Here is a 20,554-nt window from a genome sequence, read left to right on the forward strand (position 1 = left end):
CAGTCTCCTCCCAAATGATGTCGAGACTCGAAGGCCTTCCCTTATCTCCATCTGGTCCTCCTCCGAGGCCTACACAGCTTTCGGAGTCTGTAGATGTTGATCTGATGATAGTGGAACCCTTGGTGCCGGAACCGTCCCTTCCTCGGTCATTTACCTCGACTCCGTCGGAACCGTTAGCGAACTCGCGGAACCGACGCTCTCTCCTTGGCTCTGGGACAGAGTCGAACCGATCTTTCAGTGCCGACTCTCCCCCTCGGTGCCTCGGCACGGATCACTTCGGCTCCGTCCTCGGGGTCGATGCCCTTGGCCTCCGTGTCGGAGACACTTCAGCGTTCTTCGGAACCGGAGGACTCCTCGACTCGGGGTCCGGGGGCCTTTGACCTCATGAGGAAGGTATTGTCTTCTCAGACAACCACGTCAACGGAAGCAACTTCTCTCTCCCATAAAGGTCCGTTGTCTACTTCTGCACCCACGACTACCCATAAGTGTAGAGCACCAGTGTCTCAGCCACTCCCAGAGGGAGCCCCTTCTTCCTCGGAGGCCTCATCAGAAGCCCCTCCCGATGACGTTCCGAGGAAAAAGTTGTGCAAGAGGAGGCACGTAGATTCTCCACAAGAATCTTTAACATCGGATACTGACTTAGATGAGTCAGAAGGGTCCCCAAAATCAACCTCCGAGGATGTCTCCTTTGCTGACATCCTGGAGATCCTGAAGCAGAGAGGTGATTGGCAGGCCCCTACCCCCATTCTGAGGATGAGTCGGTTCTGCTGAAGGCATTTGGTGCTCGCCCTTCCTCCTCCTGGGTCACTCCGCCCTTCGACGAGTTAATGGAGTTAATTGCTCAAAGGGCGTGGGAGGCACCTGACACAGTGGAGCCAGTTCCCAGGAAACCTAACAAATACATAACTGCCCCTCAGGACAAGTCCTACCTTACTAAGGGAATTCCAGTGGACGCTATGGTGGTGGCCGCAGCCACTAAAAAGGAGATGTCCGAATCTTCCTAGTCTGTCCATCCCCCTAACAGAGACTCTAGGACCATGGACAGATATGGGAAGCGCATTTTCAGTTCAGCGACTTTTTCCATGCGATCGCTGAACTACTTGACAGACTTCACACGATTACAGAGGGATCTAGTCAAGGAGTTGGGGGATACCCTCCAAGGTAATACAGATGCTGCTGTCTCGGACAAAGTTACAGCACAGCTCAACACCCTTACATCCATAGTGAACTCGTCCATGAGGCTCATCTCGTATGCGGCCGAAGGGTCGAGTAGGGCTTCAGCGATTGCTCTTCGTAGACAATCCTGGATGCGGCTGTGCTCCTTTGCGGAAGCCTTCAAGTCTTCCTTTACTAACGCCCCCTTTGATGGTGCCACCCTTTTTGGCCCCAAAGTAAAGGAGACCCTAACCCGGTGTGAGCAGGAAGGAAAGACTCTGTCTGCTGTCGGAGTCCGTTTTTCCACCCCATCCAGACCGTACCCCAAAGGGCAACGAGGTGGAAAGATGTGGTTTCGTAAACCCCAGGGTTCTTTTCCAGGCACACAGGGTGATTGCCCCCCCAGAGGCAGAGGATGGGGCAGAAATGGAAGACGCCGCTCTGGTGGCAGAGGGGGTCCGCAGAACCAAGGTGACAGGGATACTATCCCTGGGAAGCCTTTCCAGCACTCCTGAGAGGAAGCCCGACTGTCCTGCTCTGGAGGCAGTCGGGGGTCGCTCAGCTTTATACCCTCAGGCCTGGCAAAGCCTTACTTTAGACAATTGGGTAAAAAGCATTATCACCAGAGGTTACAAAATCCCCTTTATATTTCCCCCATTACCACAAAGACGGTTCCCAGATGTACCACCCAATCTGCGAAAACCAGCAGCGATAGAAATCTCAAAGCTGCTAGAAAAAAGAGTCATCCGACCAGTCCCGGCGGACCAAAGAGGATCCGGAACTTACTCAAGGTTCTTTTTAGTTCCAAAAAAGACAGGGGACTGGAGGCCAATTCTGGACCTAAGCAATCTCAATACATTTGTGAAGAAAGAAAAGTTCCGGATGGTCACGCTTCAATCGATCCTTCCGTTTTTACCGAAGGATGACTGGATGTTCTCAATAGATCTCAGGGACGCCTACTACCGCATCAAGATGGCCAGAGTGTCCAGAGATCACCTGCGCTTCCGGCTGGAAGCCAGTCACTTTCAGTTTCGGGCCCTGCCCTTTGGTCTAACCTCAGCCCCCAGGGTTTTCACCAAATGCATGGCAGTGGTAGCGTCTCACTTGAGACGCCTAGGATTTCGGGTGTTTCCATATCTAGGCGACTGGCTCCTTACCGCCACCACCGAGCATCAACTAATGCAGGCCAGGGATTACACAATCAGCCTTTGTGCTCTGTTAGGGATTTCGATAAATTTCGAAAAATCTGCGTTACAGCCCTCACAGCATATTTCATTTATAGGCACAGATCTAGATACCTGTTCTTTGCTAGTAAAACTACCCTCCGCAAGAATAGCTCCCCTACAAGAACACGTATCTCTCCTACTATTATCCAAGAAGTCCCCAGCCAAACTAGTCCTGAAAGTCTTAGGGCTCATGTCAGCTTCCCTCATTGCAGTTCCCATGGGGAGGCTACACATGAGAATTCTCCAATGGCTGCTGTTCACACAGTGGTCATTCCAGCAGTTACCGCTGACACACGAGATTCACATAACAGATTCCTGCAAAGCACACCTGTCTTGGTGGTTACAGGATCACAACCTCATCAGCGGCCGACAGTTTGTGTTACCCAACCCAACGGCCATGGTGACAACGGACGCTTCTCTGATAGGGTGGGGGGGGGCATCTTTCAGGGAAAGACAGTCCAAGGCGAATGGTCCAGCTTAGAGTACAACCTGCACATAAATGTTCTAGAGATGAGGGCAGTGTTTCTAGCATTGCAACACTTCTCCCCCCTTCTACCTCTAGGGACTATTGCAGTACAAACGGACAACATGTCCGTAGTTTGGTACATAAACAAACAGGGAGGAACCAGGTCTTACCAGTTGTGCAGAGAGGCCATGAGAATTTGGCAATGGGCAGAGTCCACGGGTCGCTTTCTAATAGCAACACACATCCCGGGGTTATCCAACGTCATAGCGGACAGGTTGAGCAGAGCCATCCTGTTACCTCACGAGTGGTCCCTCAATCAGAAAGTGGCGGAAAGGATTTTCCGCAAATGGGGCCAGCCTTGCTGCCATCTGTTTGCGTCTCCAATGAACACCAAATGCAGAAGCTACTTTGCCCTTTTACCCCCTCTAGGGGATGTCCCCAGGGACGCTCTGATTAATGATTGGCCCCCGGGTCTCTTGTACACTTTCCCTCCTATACCACTGATCCCGAAATTTCTTCAGAAAGCCAAGGACCAGGAGAGGACTATAATTCTCATTGCCCCATTCTGGCCTCGACAGATTTGGTTCCCCTTTCTTCAAGCCCACCAAATGCAGGAGCCCTGGATTCTGGACCCAGTGCCAGATCTGCTGACTCGTTCGTCAGGAGCTCCTCACCCATCGCTCCTATCCCTCAAGTTAGCAGCCTGGCTGCTCCGCTTCCCTACTTAGCCAGGTCTGATCTTCTCTCTCCGGCGGTTCAGAACATTCTGGTCGCCTCCCATAAGGCTTCCACTACTAAAATCTATACCAGTAAGTGGAAACGTTTCGTCCACTGGGTGACTACACAGCATTTGGATCCTTTAGTAGCCCCCCTAAACAAGATTTTGGAATTCAGTTGGCCGCTATTTCCAACTTTCACATAGGAGAAAACGGAGCTCCCATTATGGCTCATAGGCTTTGTAAAGCCTTCATGAAAGGGTCCTTTCATCTCAGACCAACAGTTAGGTTACCTACAGCTCCTTGGAATCTAAATTTACTCTTATCCCAGTTAATTTTACCACCCTTTGAACCAGCTTCTTCCTGTTCCTTAAAGTTCTTGTCTTGGAAGACTCTTTTCCTAGTAGCTATCACTTCAGCCAGACGAGTATCAGAACTTCAGGCACTTTCCATCAAGCAGCCATATTTAATTTTTCACCCTGACAGGGTGTCATTACGCACCCAACCCTTCTTTCTCCCTAAGGTTTGTTCGGTTGCCAACATTAATCAGTCCATTGAGCTTCCTACATTTTTCAAGAACCACTCCAACAAGCTGGAATATATGTTACACAAATTGGATGTTCATAGACAACTCAGATTCTACCTGGATAGAACTAAGGACCATAGGAAAGCGGACCAACTCTTTATAGCCTTTGCGGACAACAAAAAGGGCATGGCAGTGACGAAGCGCACACTTTCCAAATGGCTAACTGATTGTATAACCTTCGTGTGCCCACCAAACCAAAGGGACATTCTACTAGGTCAGTTTCCACATCTCTGGCTCATGCGGCTCGTCTGCCATTGGACACTATTTGTGCAGCCGCCACTTGGTCTAAACCGCATACATTCATCACTCATTATAAAGTTGATAGGACTTCCAGGGATAGAGCATCTTTTGGTTCCACTGTGCTCAGGAACGTTCTTCCGTGAGTCACTCAGGGTAACGGAGCTAGGGACGCTACCCATTGTAAGAACAAACGGCGAGATTGAACACTCTCACATAAAGAAGTTATGTCCTTACCATAACGTTCCATGTGGAGTGTTCATCTCGCCTTTGTTCTTACATCCCCACCCTCCCACCCTCAGGTCTGGAAGAACGTAAGGATTTAGAAGTCTGGTCTGTTTGTCTCCCACTAGTGATCTCTCTGTTGTTCCTACTGGCTTGAGCTAGTTACTGCTCCTTATGTATACTTATGTATCCCTTTTTATGCTTGATTACCTTTGTTATTGCTGGATCTGGTCTTGTTTTGCAAACTAGATCTGAGGTAGAGGCAGAGGGAATTGTGGGAGGTAGATTGGTCTCGAGCTTCTCCTAGATGCAGAGCTTTGCTAAGCAGCCGACTCAGAGCCGAGGATCGGCTCCGACACCCATTGTAAGAACAAAGGCGAGATGAACACTCCACATGGAACGTTATGGTAAGGACATAACTTCTTTTTTTAGTCAGCTCAGCCTGAGTTGACTGCATGGGTGCAAGGAAGTTGCCCTGAAGCTTTGGAAGCTGGATGGCTTTATATCCTTGCAGGATGTAACCCATAGCTTAGGCTAGTTCAGCAGTGATCATTCAAACATCTATTGTTATGGTAAGTTTACTTGTACAACTGTACTTTCCAAATCAGACTGACTAGCTTGTTTTAAACTGGGTAAACGTTGTATAGTCCAGCCTGTCTACAGAATAAAAACAGCTTTTACCAATTAATGTGAAGAGATGTCTGATTTCAGGTAGTAAGGTTGCATTTATTGGATGTGAGAGCATTTATTTACTGTATTGAGTATAGCTTTTTGGCCTTTTGGCTAAGATAAAGTATAATAATGTCAGCTATAGGGAGTATCATGCATGTGCAGTTCATTGGGTTCATGCCGGTAACTTGCTGGTTGTGCTTTACGCTTTGTAGTTTTCACTGCTTGGATGAGTCTTTTTTGTGAGTCACTGCATTACTTATGTGCATTTTTTTTTTTTTTTGCTTCTGAAGACATTCATTCCTTTCATCTCGTAAAAAGTTGGCAGTCTGTCAATTCTCACTTTATAACTTATTACGAGATTGCTGTAATGCCAGAAACAGAAAAAAAAAAAAAAAAAAAAAAAAAACATCTTATGACCCCTGGACTCTTGGATGATTGCCAATATAAAGCAGTGTAATATTGGTACAGAAATACTACCGCTGATTATTCTCCTTGGTAATCTTTCAGAATATCGCTGCTTCGCTGTTTTTACATGCTGTTGATGTATTAGTGTGTCAGAGCTTGCTTTAAAGCAGGTGCTTTACTATGTTTATGAAGTGACTGAATATAAAGAATGGTGGCTTGTCTTCTAAAACGTTTCCCTTTTTTCCTAGTATGTATGTCTCAGAATTAGTATTGAGAGATTGGAGGTGCAGAAGGGAATAGCATTCCCAACAAAATAATTCTGTACTATGTAGTGATATTCTTTATACTGATTTTTAGGCATAGGATTTAGAGGGTTTGCATCTTGATATGATGCTTCATAGCAAATCAACTGAAAATGCTCTTATTTGTGTCTATTAGCAGTTTACTTGAAATGGGCGGCCGCGGTGGTGCAGTGGTTAGCATTGTCGCCTCACAGCAAGAGGTTCTCCGGTTCGATCCTCGGCTGGGGTGCCTTCTGTGTGGAGTCTGCATGTCCTCCCTGTGGTCGCATGGGTTTCCTCCGGGTGCTCCGGTTTCCTCCCACATCCCAAAGACATGCTGTAGGTGGCTTGGACACTCTAAATTGTCCCTAGGTGTGAGTGCGTGCATGTGTGTGCCTTCTGTGGAAGGTTGGGCGCCGGGCTGGCAACTTGACACCGTAAAACTCCACTGCCAATCATGAGCGGACAGGTGATCTGCTGTGGTGACCCTAACTGGGAAAAAGCTGAAAGAAGAAGCCGCAGCAGCAGTTTACTTGAAATGAGAAATCAAGGGAAATGGTGTCTTGGTTCTCCTTGCAATTTGTCTCTACATTACATTACTTAACATTATGAAAAGTGAAGTTTTTACTTGACTGCCCTAGCCTTCTTTGTATGTTGCTAGATACAGTTTCATAGATGGTTTTCTTCCTAACTCGCACAGATAAGGTGCAGACCATAATTCCTGCAGTGATTACTTTAAACTTGTTCTAGATACCGTGTATGGAACAATTCTGTCTGAATCTGTTTCTACTGTTCCTCAGTTGTACACCCTGCCACTTGGAGACATTGTGAGGTAGCGTAAGCTGAAGTTTTGTTGCTGTGCAGACGGTGTACTACTTTACCTGTCATTTCACCATATAGTGAAGCAGAACACTGTGAAGACTGAGTAGCTAGTTCAAAGTACCCCCCCCCCTCTGGATTCCCCTTGATTGAGCTTCTGTCAAAATTCTGACAATAGAGCTGATGTAAGTAGTTGTTAAATCTTTATTCTTTAATTTGAGGGACATTTTTATGGTGAAGCACTTGACCCAGAAATCACCATTGAGTAACAAAGTACATTAGAACTATGGGAATGATGACTATCTTTGGCTACCTTATGTACCTTCTTTCATATCAGTTTCACTGCTGAAATGGTGTGTGTCATGGCTAAATATGAAAGTACATCTTTGGCAGATGCTGATACAGAGAGTACATGTCAGGATGCCAGATTGCAGCATCCATTTTTGCAAACATTACCACTGGCCTGACATCTACTGTAGTTTTTAGTTGTTTGGATTGTAATGTGAAAAACTTTTTTGCCTTACATTCAGGGATTGGGTTGTTATACACTTCTTTGATAAGTGGTCAAAAGCAATTCAGTCAATATTACCTAACCTAAAGGTACTTCAAGAAGAGTTGTTGAAATTTCATCTTTTGTAAGAGAGATGTGTATTGAGCTTAATGGATTTTTATTTATTTATTTTAATATACTTTGTTGACTGGGTTAGTGCCATTGGGCCATTGGCCTGTTTTCATAGGAAGCCCAAGGTGGTATTCATACTGACTAGGGGTAATTTGGCCATGGCATTAGAGTACTTCCCCTACTCTTTTGATAAGTGCTGTGGGATCTTTTGCATCCAGTTAAGCTACCACCAGCTCAGGCAGATGGGTGCCTTGGTTTAATGTCTCATCTGAACGATGTGGTAGTTTTGAACAAAATGTATTTGAACATTCTGTCTAGCCTGGATATGTATGAAAACAAATCCTGAAAGTATCTCTTCCTCAATGTTTACTTAAATTAACATTGGTATGCTATACAGTTGCTTGACTAGTCTGTGTTGCTTAAGTTATGTAATTTTGTTTTATGACTTTTAAGTGAATGTCTGCATTTTATATATTAAAATGTTTGGATTTGGGAAGTAAGTTAATGAGTGCTTAATTGCCTGGTAATTGCCTGGTACTAGACGTGAAGAAAAGTAGCTCAACAGCAAGTAAAAAGACAACTTGTATTTATTGGCGTTACTGTGCACCTTTTATAAGGAACTTAGAATTTCAAAGGATGCATTGTGTGGGAGATATTTTTAGATCTGAAGTTGTTTTCATTTGCTCTTCAACCTATGGGAACTCTGATCCGGCACGGATGCGACTCGGCCGCATTTTTTAGCATCAGTTCCGAGCTCCAAGCTCCTCCCCTACCCATAATGCCCCTGTTTCCCTCCTCCCCTCAGATCTCATCGTGGTCCATTGCTCCAGGTTCTTGGGGAGTAATTTATCAAAACCTTTTTGTCTAGCTCTATGCTTTTTCTGTATTTTCTTTTAGTTTCTTGTTCCTCTAGTTTATCCCCCACCCTTGCGCTCCAGCTTCTTCTAAACCTGTAAAAAAAAAAAAGGCCCTCTCTTTTCCTTCCTTTCTAACTCGGTAGTGTGTGTGTATGCTTTCCTTCACCCATGGCCGAGACCTCCAAGGTGTGGACAGAAGCGCCCCCCTTCTGATGGTCCACTCTGTACATTGTTTGACTAGGAGTTCCCCACCTGGACACTACCTATTCGATCTGCATGGGATTGAACCCCGCGCATTGATGGACAGGAGGAACAAGTTGATCCTCAAGGGCCTCCTTCCTCGCAGCCCCTGCTTCCACTTTCATTTCTGCTGCTGTTTCCTCCACCTTGGGTTCTGAGACTCAACCTTCCCATTACGGGTCTGGGGACAGGGCAAAGCACAAGCACTGGGATAGGCCCAGGAAGTGGTCCCCTGACCGCGCTTCCTCGACCGAGCATCCGGCTAAGTCTCACTCGGCTGCCAGCCTGTTCTCCCCTCGGCTCCATTCTCCATGCTTTTTCCCGGAGCTGGAGGTTTCTCACGGCCAATCCCCTTTACCGGCCTCTCCCCAGTGCCAGTTCAGACCGATTTCTTCCTCCCGGTCCACCTGCAAGCCTCTCTGAAAGAAAGGTGGACAGAATGATGCGGAAATTCATCCGGACCCAGATCCAGATGGGGAGTCTTGCCTGCCCCCTCCGGGATGGGGAGCATACAGTCCACCTTTATGCCCATTACTCCTTCTCTGAACTGACCCCCAGTTTCGGAGGCCCCTCTGCATCAAAGGGTCTGTGCAGATGGTACCTCAACACCCACCATTGCCCCTAGTGGTTTGTCTCAGACTAGCTCGGAGCAGTAGCCTCGACACCGGATCTGAGGAGGTGGTATCGACTCGTAGGGCTTTTGGTAGTCGGCCCTACCACTGAGTCTCGGCTCCTGAGGTTCTGGTCCAGCTCCCCCATTGACGCAGAGTGTTATGGACCTGATCTCTGCCCCAGTTTCTGGGATTCATTCTCCTTCTGCTTTCAACGTGGTAGAAAGGGTCCTCTCTGTTCCGTTGACACCCTTGAAGCTATTGTTCTCAGAGACCGTTCTGGCTCCCTCTTTTTCTAGTCCGGATTCCGCCATCCTGCCCCCCTCAAGGACAGCCTGTTGTCTCTCTGCCCCAGAGGGTTCCCTATGGGAACAGTCAGATGTTTCCGAGTCCTTCATAGAGACCCCCCCCCCTTTGAAGAGCCTCCTCAGAAACATACTTGTCAAAGGAGGCACTTTGACTCCCTGCCGGAGTCCCTCACAGAAGACACCGATTTAGAGGAAGGGGATGGTTCCCCTCGGTCACTCCGGAAGATGTCTCCTTTAGCGACATCATGAAAATTCTCTAGCATGGAGAGGTTTTCTCTCCAAACACCCAACCTGGATGAGTTGGTGTTTCTGGAGGCATTTGGCACAGGACCCTATACCTCCTGGGTGTCCCCTCCTGCGGATCCACTTGTGGATTTAGTTACATCTTGGGCATGGAAGGAGCCCGACACAGTGGACTCCATTCCTCAGCACTTGGATAGGATTTTGACCGTCAGACAAGCAACACTGGTCTAAGGGGTCCCAGGGTGATGCCATGGTGGTGGTGGAGGCCACAAAGAAAGAGCTAGCTCAGGAGAGCTCTACGACCCATCCACTGGACTGAGAGTCCTGGGCCATGGACCATTTTGGAAAGCAGGTCTACGCTTCAGCCATGTTTGCAGTACATACGCTGAACTATATGGCACATGTGATTAGGCTCCAGCGAGTCCTGGTCAAGGAGGTTACCGAGTCTGCCCCAGGGTCCATGTTGGTGGAGTAGCAGAAGGTGTTCTCTTCCTGTATGGCACCCTCACTTCTATTTCCAACATCTCTCTGTGGCTCCTGTCCTACGCTATTGAAGGTGCCGCTAGAGTAGCTGGTACAGGCGTTGCCATCAGGCGTCATTACTGGCTTCGGCTTTGTGCATTATCAGAGCCTTTCAAGGTGTCTTTCACATATGCCCCATATGATGGAGCCACTCTTTTCGAAAAGACTGTACGAGACACATTGGTCCAGACCGAGAAAGTCCCTGTCTGCTTTCAGTATCTGCTTCTCAATCCATCAACGATCCTTTTCCCAGAATCAGCAAGGGGTGAAGAAGATGTGGTTCTGGAAGTCTCGGGGCTATTCCTATGACGCTCAGAATTCGCCCTCCCCCAGAGGCAGAGGGGGATATGACAGATGCCGCCCTCGCAGCAGAGGGGGTTCTGAGAAACCAGGGGTTTTGGGATTCATTCCCAGAAAGACCCACGCAGCAGCCCTGAAGGGTTGCCTGATTGCTCGTCGCCAGAAGCAGTCTGGTGACGTCTCTCACTGCACCCATCAGCCTGGGAGTCAATTGCAGACAATTGTTGGGTGTTGCAAATCATATCCAGAGGATACGCAATCCCCTTCATTCAAATGCCAATTCCACCCAAACACCTCCTGGATGTTCCACCCGCACAAAGGGAGGAAACAGCACTGTAAATTTCCAAGCTGCTCGAAAAATGGTCATCCAGCCCCCCCAGTCCAGATTAGGCATCTATTCCAGGTTCTTTTTAGTGCCAAAGAAGACTGGGGACTTAAGATCCATTCTGGATCTTTCAACCCTAAACCTGTCTGTTGCCAAGACAAAATTCCGGATGCTCACTCTCCAATCTGTTCTGCTGTTTCTGCAGCAGGTCTTCCCCTACCTGGACGATTGGCTCCTATCCGCCCCCGCCAGGCATTGCCTCTGCTAAGCCAGGGATGATCTTCTCCAAATCGCCCATCAGTTGGGCATAACCTTAAATCTCAAGAAGTCCCTATTGGATACGGTTCAAACTCTAGACTTTATTGGAGCTCGGTTAGACACCATTCAGAGCAAGGTTTTTCTGACCCAGGACAGACTTCAGTCCCTCAGACATCACGTGTTGTACATTGCTCAGACCCAATATCCCTCTGTAGAATCAGATGTTCTTCGTGTTTCATTGTTGCAGTCATCATATTTGGGTTATCTGTCTGCAGGTAGCCCTCAGAAGGCCTGAATACCAGAGTCTTTGGATTTCTGCATCGGATGCTGTCGGTTCTTCCATGACGTCAGGTCGTCAGGGGTATAAAACATGCAGCCGACACCATTACATCAGTCTTTCTAGCTGTGTGGTACCCGAAGCAGAATCAGTTTGCAAATGTCAGTCAGCCGACTCCTGAAATTTTCATTTCTGAGTTTCAAACCCTAAGTCTTCAAAAAAGATAAGTACCCCGTTGGGGATCCTTTTTTCTTGCTTTAACCAATGTCAGAAAAAATTAACAATTGTCTTGCCTGTGGAAAGCGAATACCTCATAGAGATTTTCATTCTTACTTTGCCACCTGTTTAGGCCCAGACCACGACGTCCCTCACTGTCGGTTTTGTGCCTTGTTCAACACCCGAACTATTCGTTGTTGGGCTATTTTTGTAGCTCAGTACTTTTGTTCTCAGTCTCTGTACTCCGAAATGGCTTCGTTAAGCCATCCGACTACCGATCTTCCAAAAAAACGTAAGGATAAAGACGGAGACAGACCGCATAGGTCCAAAACTGCCGATGACGTTTCCGTTAAGCTAGTTGCCAGTCCACTGGTACTCTTAAGGCGCTTTCGCAGCCCCTGATTTCCGCTAATACAGATTCATAGGCCTCTACTGAGACCCATTCGGAGTCTTAGACTATGGAACCTGTGGATGTCTCTACCTTGGATGGGTCCGGAGCCACTGTGCAGGCACCGGCTTCTGAGGGTGTATTCAGGCCTACAGACTTTCATATTAAACCGACAGCATCGTTTACAACTAGAAATACCGAATTCCTTAGGCCAAAAATTCCCACTATGCCTAGAAAACCGTCGACCACACCAGTGACTCAGGCCCATATACCTCAAAAACAAATGCTTAGAATGGCTGAAGACCTTATTACCTTAATTAGGGGAAGCCAGCCTTCCCCCTCTAAGAGACCTAGAACCGATTTTTCTTTGATTCCCCTGATCAGGAATCTTATATCTCTGCTCCTTCTGATTATCAAGATATGCCCTTATCTACTTATGAGAATTCTGATGCAGAGGATTCCATTCCCTCTGCTTCTGCTCCAGAAGATTTTTATTTTGGTGAAACTTTGCATACCCTTAGGGAGCATTTTCGCTGGGAAAGCCAGGACTGTTCTGAGTCCAGAAAGAGACTTGGGGAATTTTTACTCCTGCCTCAACACAGGCCTCTAGTTATCCCTCCTGTTCTGGCTATTGTAGATTGTTTTCTTGGAATCTAGCCTTACCCCAGACACTTTACCTCCAGCTCCCAGAAAACCTGACAGGTACTACAGAGTACCTGACTATTACAAGTTCCTCTTCAAGAATCCTACTGCGGATCCAGAGACCATTTCCCAAGGACCAAAAGGCATTAAGGCTACTGCTGCCAAAAACCCCACCCCTTCTGATAGAGATTCTAGAGCCTTAGACAGATGAGGTAAGGAGGTTTCCACTTCTGCTACTTTGGCCATTAGGGCTCCAAATTGCCAGTTTCAAATGAAAGTATCAGCAGCATATTATGGGACTACTTAAACAGAAAATTATGTTGATTCCCGACTGTGCTGAACACAAAGATTTGCAAGATTTAATGCATTCTGCAGAACAAGTTGGTAAACGTACTTTGCAATGTGGTTTTGTTGCTTTAGAAGCATCTTGCAGGGCTGCTGTCACTGGGTCTGTACTTAGAAGGCATGCTTGGCTTAAGGAACAAAACCTGCCAGATCATGTTAAAGCTAAATTACTGGATACACCCTTAAACCAAGACCGCCTTTTTGGCAACAGAGCAGAGGAAGTCCTCAAAAAAGATGGAGGAAAAAGCTAAATCTCTGCAAACTGTTAAATATTTCCTACAGGTACAGCCTCCCAGATTCAGTAGGCATTGGCCTTCAAAGAACTGGTCCTTTACAGTCCCTCTCAGTCCAAACCCAGGAACAGCAGACCACCAAGACTTCAGTCTCGGGCTACGCACAGATCTATGCAGTGGGGGGGCTCCCACTTCCAAAGCAGGGAGTAGTAAGCCACCCCCTACGGAAAAATGGCACAATGACTTAAACTTAACCCTTCCAAGCTCTGCTCAACTACTTGCTCCCTTAGGAAGAAAGCGTGCCCTGAATGCAAAAAACTGGGAACCCATTACCCAGGACAAATGTTTTTTGAACATAGTTTCCCGAGGATACAGATTCCACTTCCACACACTACCAATCCCAAATGGTTGGCTAGACCTCCCCCTAAATCACTGGGCGGAGGGCCAACAGCAGGTTCTCTCCCTTTTCGGTTCCAGGGCTTTTCAGCCTGTCCCAGCAGAACCAAGGGGACAAGGTTTTTATTCAAGACTGTTTCTGGTACCCAGAAAATAATACTCCTGGTATCCTATCCTGGACCTCTCTATTCTCAGCACCTTTCTGGTGGTTCCAAAATTCAAAATGTTAACTCTGCTGGCAACCCTAGACTTAAAGGAAGCTTACCTGAGCATCCCAGTAAGAGAATCCTGCAGACAAATATCTACGTTTCAGGACGGGCCCCATGCACTTTCAGTTCTCTGCACTTCCCTTTGGCTTATCTACTGTGCCTAGGGTGTTCACAAAGTGTCTAGCTCCAGCCATTGCATTTTGCAGGCAGAGAAATATTCAAATTTACCCATACCTGGATGATTGTCTGATTCAGGCAGAAAGCCAGGACTTGCTATTACAACACTTGGCATTTGTAAAGAAACTTCTATCCTCACTAGGGTACACCATCAACAAAAAGAAATCTCACCTAGTACCCTGCCAACAGATTGTATTCCTGGGAGCAAGCTTGAACACAATTTCCCAAATGTCATTCCTCACTCCGGAGAAAGAAGTTTGACAACCTATTTCAAACTGTTGGCCACAAAAACCCAGCTATCTGCAAGGAAAATACTGCAAGCCTTGGGATTCATGGCCTCTTGCATTCTGCTAATTCCATATGCAAGACTGCATATGAGGAAACTCCAGTGGTATCTAAAAAGTTTATGGTGTCAACATTCTAAAGTCCTGGAAATAATGATTCCTATCATTCCTTGTCTAAGGGTAGAGTTCCTTTGGTGGGCAGAGGCCTGCTACCACAACAAGGGACTCCCTTTTATTCTACCCCCTGCCGCCCAAACCCTAACAGACGCATCAGACTATGCATGGGGGGCTCACATGGCAGGGCAATGCATTCAGGGCAAATGGAGCCCGAGTCAGATGCACGTGCATATCAACCAAAAAGAAATGTTAGCTGTATTGCTGACAGCCTTCAAAAACCTTATTCTCCCAGGACAACTATTGGTAAAGACAGACAACACTACAGTTATGTGGTACATAAAAAAGCAGGGGGGAACCCACTCCTACCCTCTCTGCAGACTAGCCATGGCTCTGTGGAGCACAGCCTTGAGCTACCAAGTGCACCTACAAACTCCATTCCTGCCAGGCAAACTAAATTCACTGGCAGACAACAAGCAGAAATCTCATGGACCCACATGAATGGAAACTAGAACCCAAAATATTCAACCTCTTGAACAAATGGGGGACCCCAGAGGTAGACCGGTTTGTCTCCCCTCAGAACTACCAATTGAACAAATTCTGCACCAGAACTCCCCACAGTCAAATTTGAAAAGTGGTATGCCCTGTCCTTTAACTGGTAAAGCCTCTCTGTTTATGACTTCCCCCTCTGCCTCTCCTCTTGTAGGTTCTACTAAAGATCAAACAGGACAAGCCAAGAACAATACTGATTGCACCAGACTGGCCACGCCAGCACTGGTACCCCCCCTCTTGCGCAGTCTGACACTGCTACAACCATGGCACCTGCCTCAGATCCCTTCCCTGCTGTCCCAGCAGGCGGGCCAGATTCTGCACCCTCAGCTTCAAAGCCTGAACCTTGCAGCCTGGCTAATTCCATGAGCTGTCCTCTAGCATCTCTCAGTAAGCAGGTGCGGGATGTCATTCTGGAGGCAGGGAGGCCTAGTACCAGAAAATTGTATGCTCAAAAGTGGGAAAGATGCTGCTCCTGGAGCCAGGCTCAGGGGATGGCCACAACGGTGCCCAGCTTACCTCATATTCTAGAGTACTTATCAGAAATGCTCCACAAGGTCCTATCCTTCTAGTCAATTAAGATTCATGCCTCTGCCATTTCAGCACATTATAATACTGAGCCACCCCTCTTCTCTCACCCCTTGCTAAAACAATTCCTTAGAGGGGCCAAAAATTTAAGACCCTCCCAGGAGAGCTCCCATTCCAGCCTGGGACCTTAACTTTGTATTGGAAAATCTCACTCTTCCCCCCTTCGAGCCAGCTGCAACAGCAGAGTTGAAATTCCTTTCTTGGAAAACAGCCTTACTTCTAGCCATCACTTCAGCAAGAAGAGTGTCGGAATTACAGGCCCTCATGGCAGTGGAAGCCTTCATTATTTTCCATACAGACAGGGTTTCCCTTAGGACTAATCCTTCCTTTATGCCCAAGGTGGTGTCTAGTGTGGCCCTAAAGCAGTCCATTCATTTGCCTACTTTTTTCCCTAATCCACAAAACAAAGGGGAACGGATACTCCACTGTCTGGACGTGCACAGACAACTTAGATTCTATTTGGACAGGACTAAGCCTCTCAGAAAATCTGACCAGCTGCTAGTTGGCTTTGCTGCAGGGGCAGAGGGGAAGGCCATTTCAAAGCAAACCATTTCCAAATGGATAGCCCATTTCATTCATTTCTGCTACAAGCACCATGAAAAACCTACCCCACAAGGGTTGAGATCACATTCCACCAGTGCTGCATCTACCTCTACAGCATTTCTCAGAGGAGTCCCTACTAGGGACATCCTGGAAGCTGCTACTTGGAGCTCTGTGTACGTACCTTCATCAAGCATTACCACCTGCCTATCTTTTCTAAATCCAGAGCTGGATTTGCCGCAGCAGTCTTGCAGAGCTTAATAGCTGACCCTAATGCTCTTTAACTACCTCCTCTCTTCCTTAGCTTTGGGAATCAACCCAGATGGGATGACTGCAACAGTGAAACACGAAGAACATAGTACGGTTGTGTGCACTTACCATAAATGTAGATGTTCGAGTGTATTCACTTTTGCTGTCCTTGTTACCCTCCCTCCAGCCCCCTGACTTCTGTTGGCTTTACCTTTCCTTCTTGTTTGGTGTATATATACATTTTTTCATGTGTATTTGCTTTTTGATAGGGGTGTACCTTACCATTTAATTGCTTCCTGTTAAAGGGGCACCTGACATCTGGGGCAATAAAAATTGATGTAATGGCATTGGCTGCATGTTTTATGCCCCTCCTGACTATCTGACGTCATGGAAGAACTGACAGCATCCAAAGACTCTGGTATGCAGGCCGGTTGAGGGGCTACCTGCGGGCAGATAACCCAAATGTGATGACTGCAACAGTGAGTGCACTCTAACATCTACATTTATGGTAAGTGTACACAACTGTACTTTTTTCAGGCATTGGGGTCCATGGCGGCCACGATCACCCCCATCCCCACGGCTCATTTGCATATGAGGGTTCTTCAGTGGACCCTAGCGATCCAGTGGTACTTACTAGATCTACCATTATCCCATCCAGTTCGTGTGCCTCGAGCCTGCAGAGATTCTATTCTCTGGTAGCTTCAATCCCCAGATCTTCTGGGTTATCCCTTTATCCTTCTGACCCCAATGACCACAGATGCCTCCCTACTTGGGTGGGGGGAGGGCATAGCATGGGAAGGATAGTCCAAGGCACATAGTCTTCCTGGAGACCAAACTGCATATCAGTGTCCTGGTGATGAGGGCAGTGCTACTGGTACTGCACGCTTTTCATGCCCATCTTCCCCTAGGGATGACTGCTATCCAGACAGACATGTCTGTAGTCTGGTACATCAACAAACAAGGGAGAACCAGGTCTTATCCATTTTGTCACAAAGCCATGCGATTGTGGGAGTGGGCGATCTCCATCATTTTTTGGTGGCAACGCACATCCCAGGGAGGTCCAACATTCTGGCAGACAGGCTCAGCAGATCTATTCTGATGCCTTACAAGTGGTCTCTGAATCCTTCAGTAGTGGAACAGATCTTCCCAAAGTAGGATCTGCCTTGCTGCGATCTCTTCACCTCTTCTTCCAGTGTGAAGTGCAACGAGTATTTCACTCAGAACCCCCCACCGGGGGAGCTCCACAGAGATGCTCTGGTTCATGCTTGGCCCTCTGGTCTTCTGTATGCTTTACCCTCCACTTCCTCTGATCCTGAAGTTCATTTATAAAGCTTGACGACTGAGGAGCTTAGTGATCCTCATTGCCCCATTTTGGCCTCGCCAAGTATGGTTCCCCTCTCTGTGGTCTCATGTAGTGTGTCGTCCTTGGACATTACATCTGGTTCTGGATCTGATCTTGCATCCCTCAGATATACCACACTCAGATCTGGTCAGTCTGAAGCTTAGAGCTTGGCTGCTTCAGTTGCAGTAATAGCTAGGACTCACGGGCTGTCTTCTTCGGTTAAGAAGATTTTGGTAGCGGCTCACAAATAGTCCAATAGGAAAGTTTGCTCCAGTAAGTGGAAACATTTTTCGATGGGCATCTCAACATGAGATCCTTTCACTGCTCCAGTTCATACTATCCTGGAGTTTTTGGCAGATATTATTCATCAGGGTGCCAGCTTCTCTACGGTTAAGGTTCAGCTGGTAGCGATCTCCAGCTTTCATATAGGACACAATTCGGCTTCCCTAGCTTCTTCCAAGCTTTGTAAAGCTTTTTTGAAAGGTACTTTTTTACTTTGGCCCCCAGTTAAGGACCCTGCGCCATCTAAGGATCTTACTCTAGTTCTATAAGCCTTTGTTTCTTCCCCCTCTGAACCTGCAACTATAGTAGATAAGCAATTTCTGTCTTGGAAGACAGCTTTTCTCATTGCTATTACCGCGGCCAAATGAGTGTCTGTGATTCAGGCCTCATCTGTTAAGTCTCCTTATATGGTGTTCCATAAAGATAAGCTGTACTTAGGCACGAACCCTTCCTTTCTCCCAAAAGTGGCTTTGGAATCCAACATTAATGAGGTTATCAGTCTCTCTCTTTTCTTCCCCAACTTCCAGAATAAGGGAGAGTATAAATTGCACTTGCTTGACGTTCATAGGCAGTTGCACTTTTATTTGTATAGAACAAAGTCTTTCCGCAAGCCGGATCAACTTTTTTTTCTTCAGGGTCAAAGGTGACTATTGCTTGTTGGATCTCTCCGTGCATAGTTCAGGCATACCGCCAAAGGTTTATCTCCACCAGATCAAATTAAGAAGCATTCTGCTAGGTCTATGGCTACTTCAGCGGCCTTTTGGTCTAGGGTTTCCCTGGATGACATTTGTTCTGTGGCTACTTCACACACATTTATTTCCCAGTTTGTTGGATCTCCTGTCCAGAGGCAGAGCATCCTTTGGCTCCGCCATGCTTTGGCATATCCTTCTATGAGGACCTCCCAGGGTCTTGTGGTAGCTGGGACTCTGTCCCACAGGTTGAAGAGCAAATGAAAGCAACAACTTTAGATAAAGAAGTTATGTACTCACCATAACGTTCCATCTGAGTTGTTGCTTTTCATTTGTCTTCAACCATCCCTCCCTCCTTCCCCCTGCCTTAAGTAGGCTGTGTCGTACACTGGGTGGATGAGACATAGCCTTTACTTTGGCAAGCCTTTGTCTTTCCTATAGTGCTTTCAAGGTACTGAAACCAAAGTCTTAGGGTCTTGGTTAGGTCAGGGTGTTGTGGTTGGCAGCAAACTCTATCTGAGGGGAGGAGGGAGACAGGGGCATTATGAGTAGGGGAGGAGCTTGGAGCACAGATCTAATGCTAGAAAATGTGGCACAGTTGGATCCGTGCCAGATCAAAGTTCCCACAGGTGGAAGACAAAATGAAAGCAACAACTCAGATGGAACATTATGGTGACTACATAACTTCTTTTTTAGACTCTGAATATACTGTTGTGGAGAGGCATCTTATTTTCTTTTCTGTTAGCAGACTAATTCAGGCTCAGCATCTGCTGGTTTTGTGGACAAAAGTAAGAAAAAAAATAGTCATAAAAATGTAGTAAAAAGTGTGCATCTTTGTTGCTGTGGTGCTTCTGATAGATTATACATGTACAATATAATATAAGGCATTCTTTCCAATTTCTACTTTGTTTTCTCAGAGGAATCTTCATTTTGGCTTCCCCTTTATGGAAATCTGTGTTGTCGTTTAGTTGCTCAACCAGTATGTATGACAGAAGATGTGATGGGTGGATTTCTTGATCATCAAGTAAGTTCATATATGCAGCTATAGACTAGTATCAACAACTTGTGCAGCATTTCTTTGATTAGGATTTTAAAGGAAATTCAAACAAGTTAACTTTTTCATAAATTCATTTGAAAGAAATGAGATTGTCTACTGCATTTGCTGCCCTGACATTCATCGCCATACATGTTAGTAGTAAAGTAAATGGAACATGTGTTATAGCTTGGAATACAAAGTTCAAACACATTAACTGGTTTAAGAATTGTAATACGCAAGTCAAACTGCAGGCAAACAGCAAGCAACGGATGAAGCAGTATAATCTGCCCAAATGCTGTAAAACTTCTAAGTTGCACTTTGAAGTAGTAATGAGGTAGTATGTAGTGATGAGAAAAGTGCTTAGAACCATCTTGGATTCTATAGAGCTAGTTAAAAATAATTTACCAGCTAAAAGTAATTAATGAATACCCAAGACACTGCAATATGCAAAACTGTTCAATAATAGTAATATGGAGCTTTCTTGCAATAGACAAAATTATAAAATAGTGAATTGGTGCAAAATGGGTGTTTCGTTTACTGGGATGCACTGAATATATGCATGTTATCTTGGTCTACTTCTGCAGATCTTGCATGGTTATTTTAGGGGAGATGGGGAATACATTTGAACAGTATCTCAGTACCACCACTTGTTCCTTTGATGCAGATCTTGAACTAGATGCTAAATTTAGGATTGTTCCTGTTGGTAGCATCAGTCTTTGGTTTAAAGTTTCTTCTGTAGTCCCTACAAGTGTCTCCCGACAGATCCCATCAATATAAAATGGGTCATCTTCATGTGAGCTTTATTTCTTTGCCATTGTTAGACTTAAATTGTTATCAGCTTGTCACATCTCTTTAAAAAAAAAAAAAATCTTTCTTACTTTGACGATCCAGCTGCTATGGATAAACACATTGTTCTAATTTCAC

The 20,554-nt window shown here is 46.4% G+C and overlaps 1 protein-coding gene across 1 annotated transcript in view; it reads left to right on the forward strand.

Moving 5' to 3' along the window:
• RTKN2 (rhotekin 2) overlaps nt 1-20,554 on the forward strand; it is a 746,431-nt gene that overhangs the window by 328,866 nt on the left and 397,011 nt on the right. The window contains exon 8 of the mRNA XM_044055605.1: nt 19,512-19,618. Coding sequence (XP_043911540.1) covers nt 19,512-19,618 — 107 coding nt within the window. The remainder of the gene's footprint in view (nt 1-19,511; nt 19,619-20,554) is intronic.

The sequence above is a fragment of the Protopterus annectens genome, chromosome 14.part0 (assembly GCF_019279795.1).
Source record: "Protopterus annectens isolate FY-2018-M chromosome 14.part0, PAN1.0, whole genome shotgun sequence".
Taxonomy (NCBI): Eukaryota; Metazoa; Chordata; order Ceratodontiformes; family Protopteridae; genus Protopterus; species Protopterus annectens.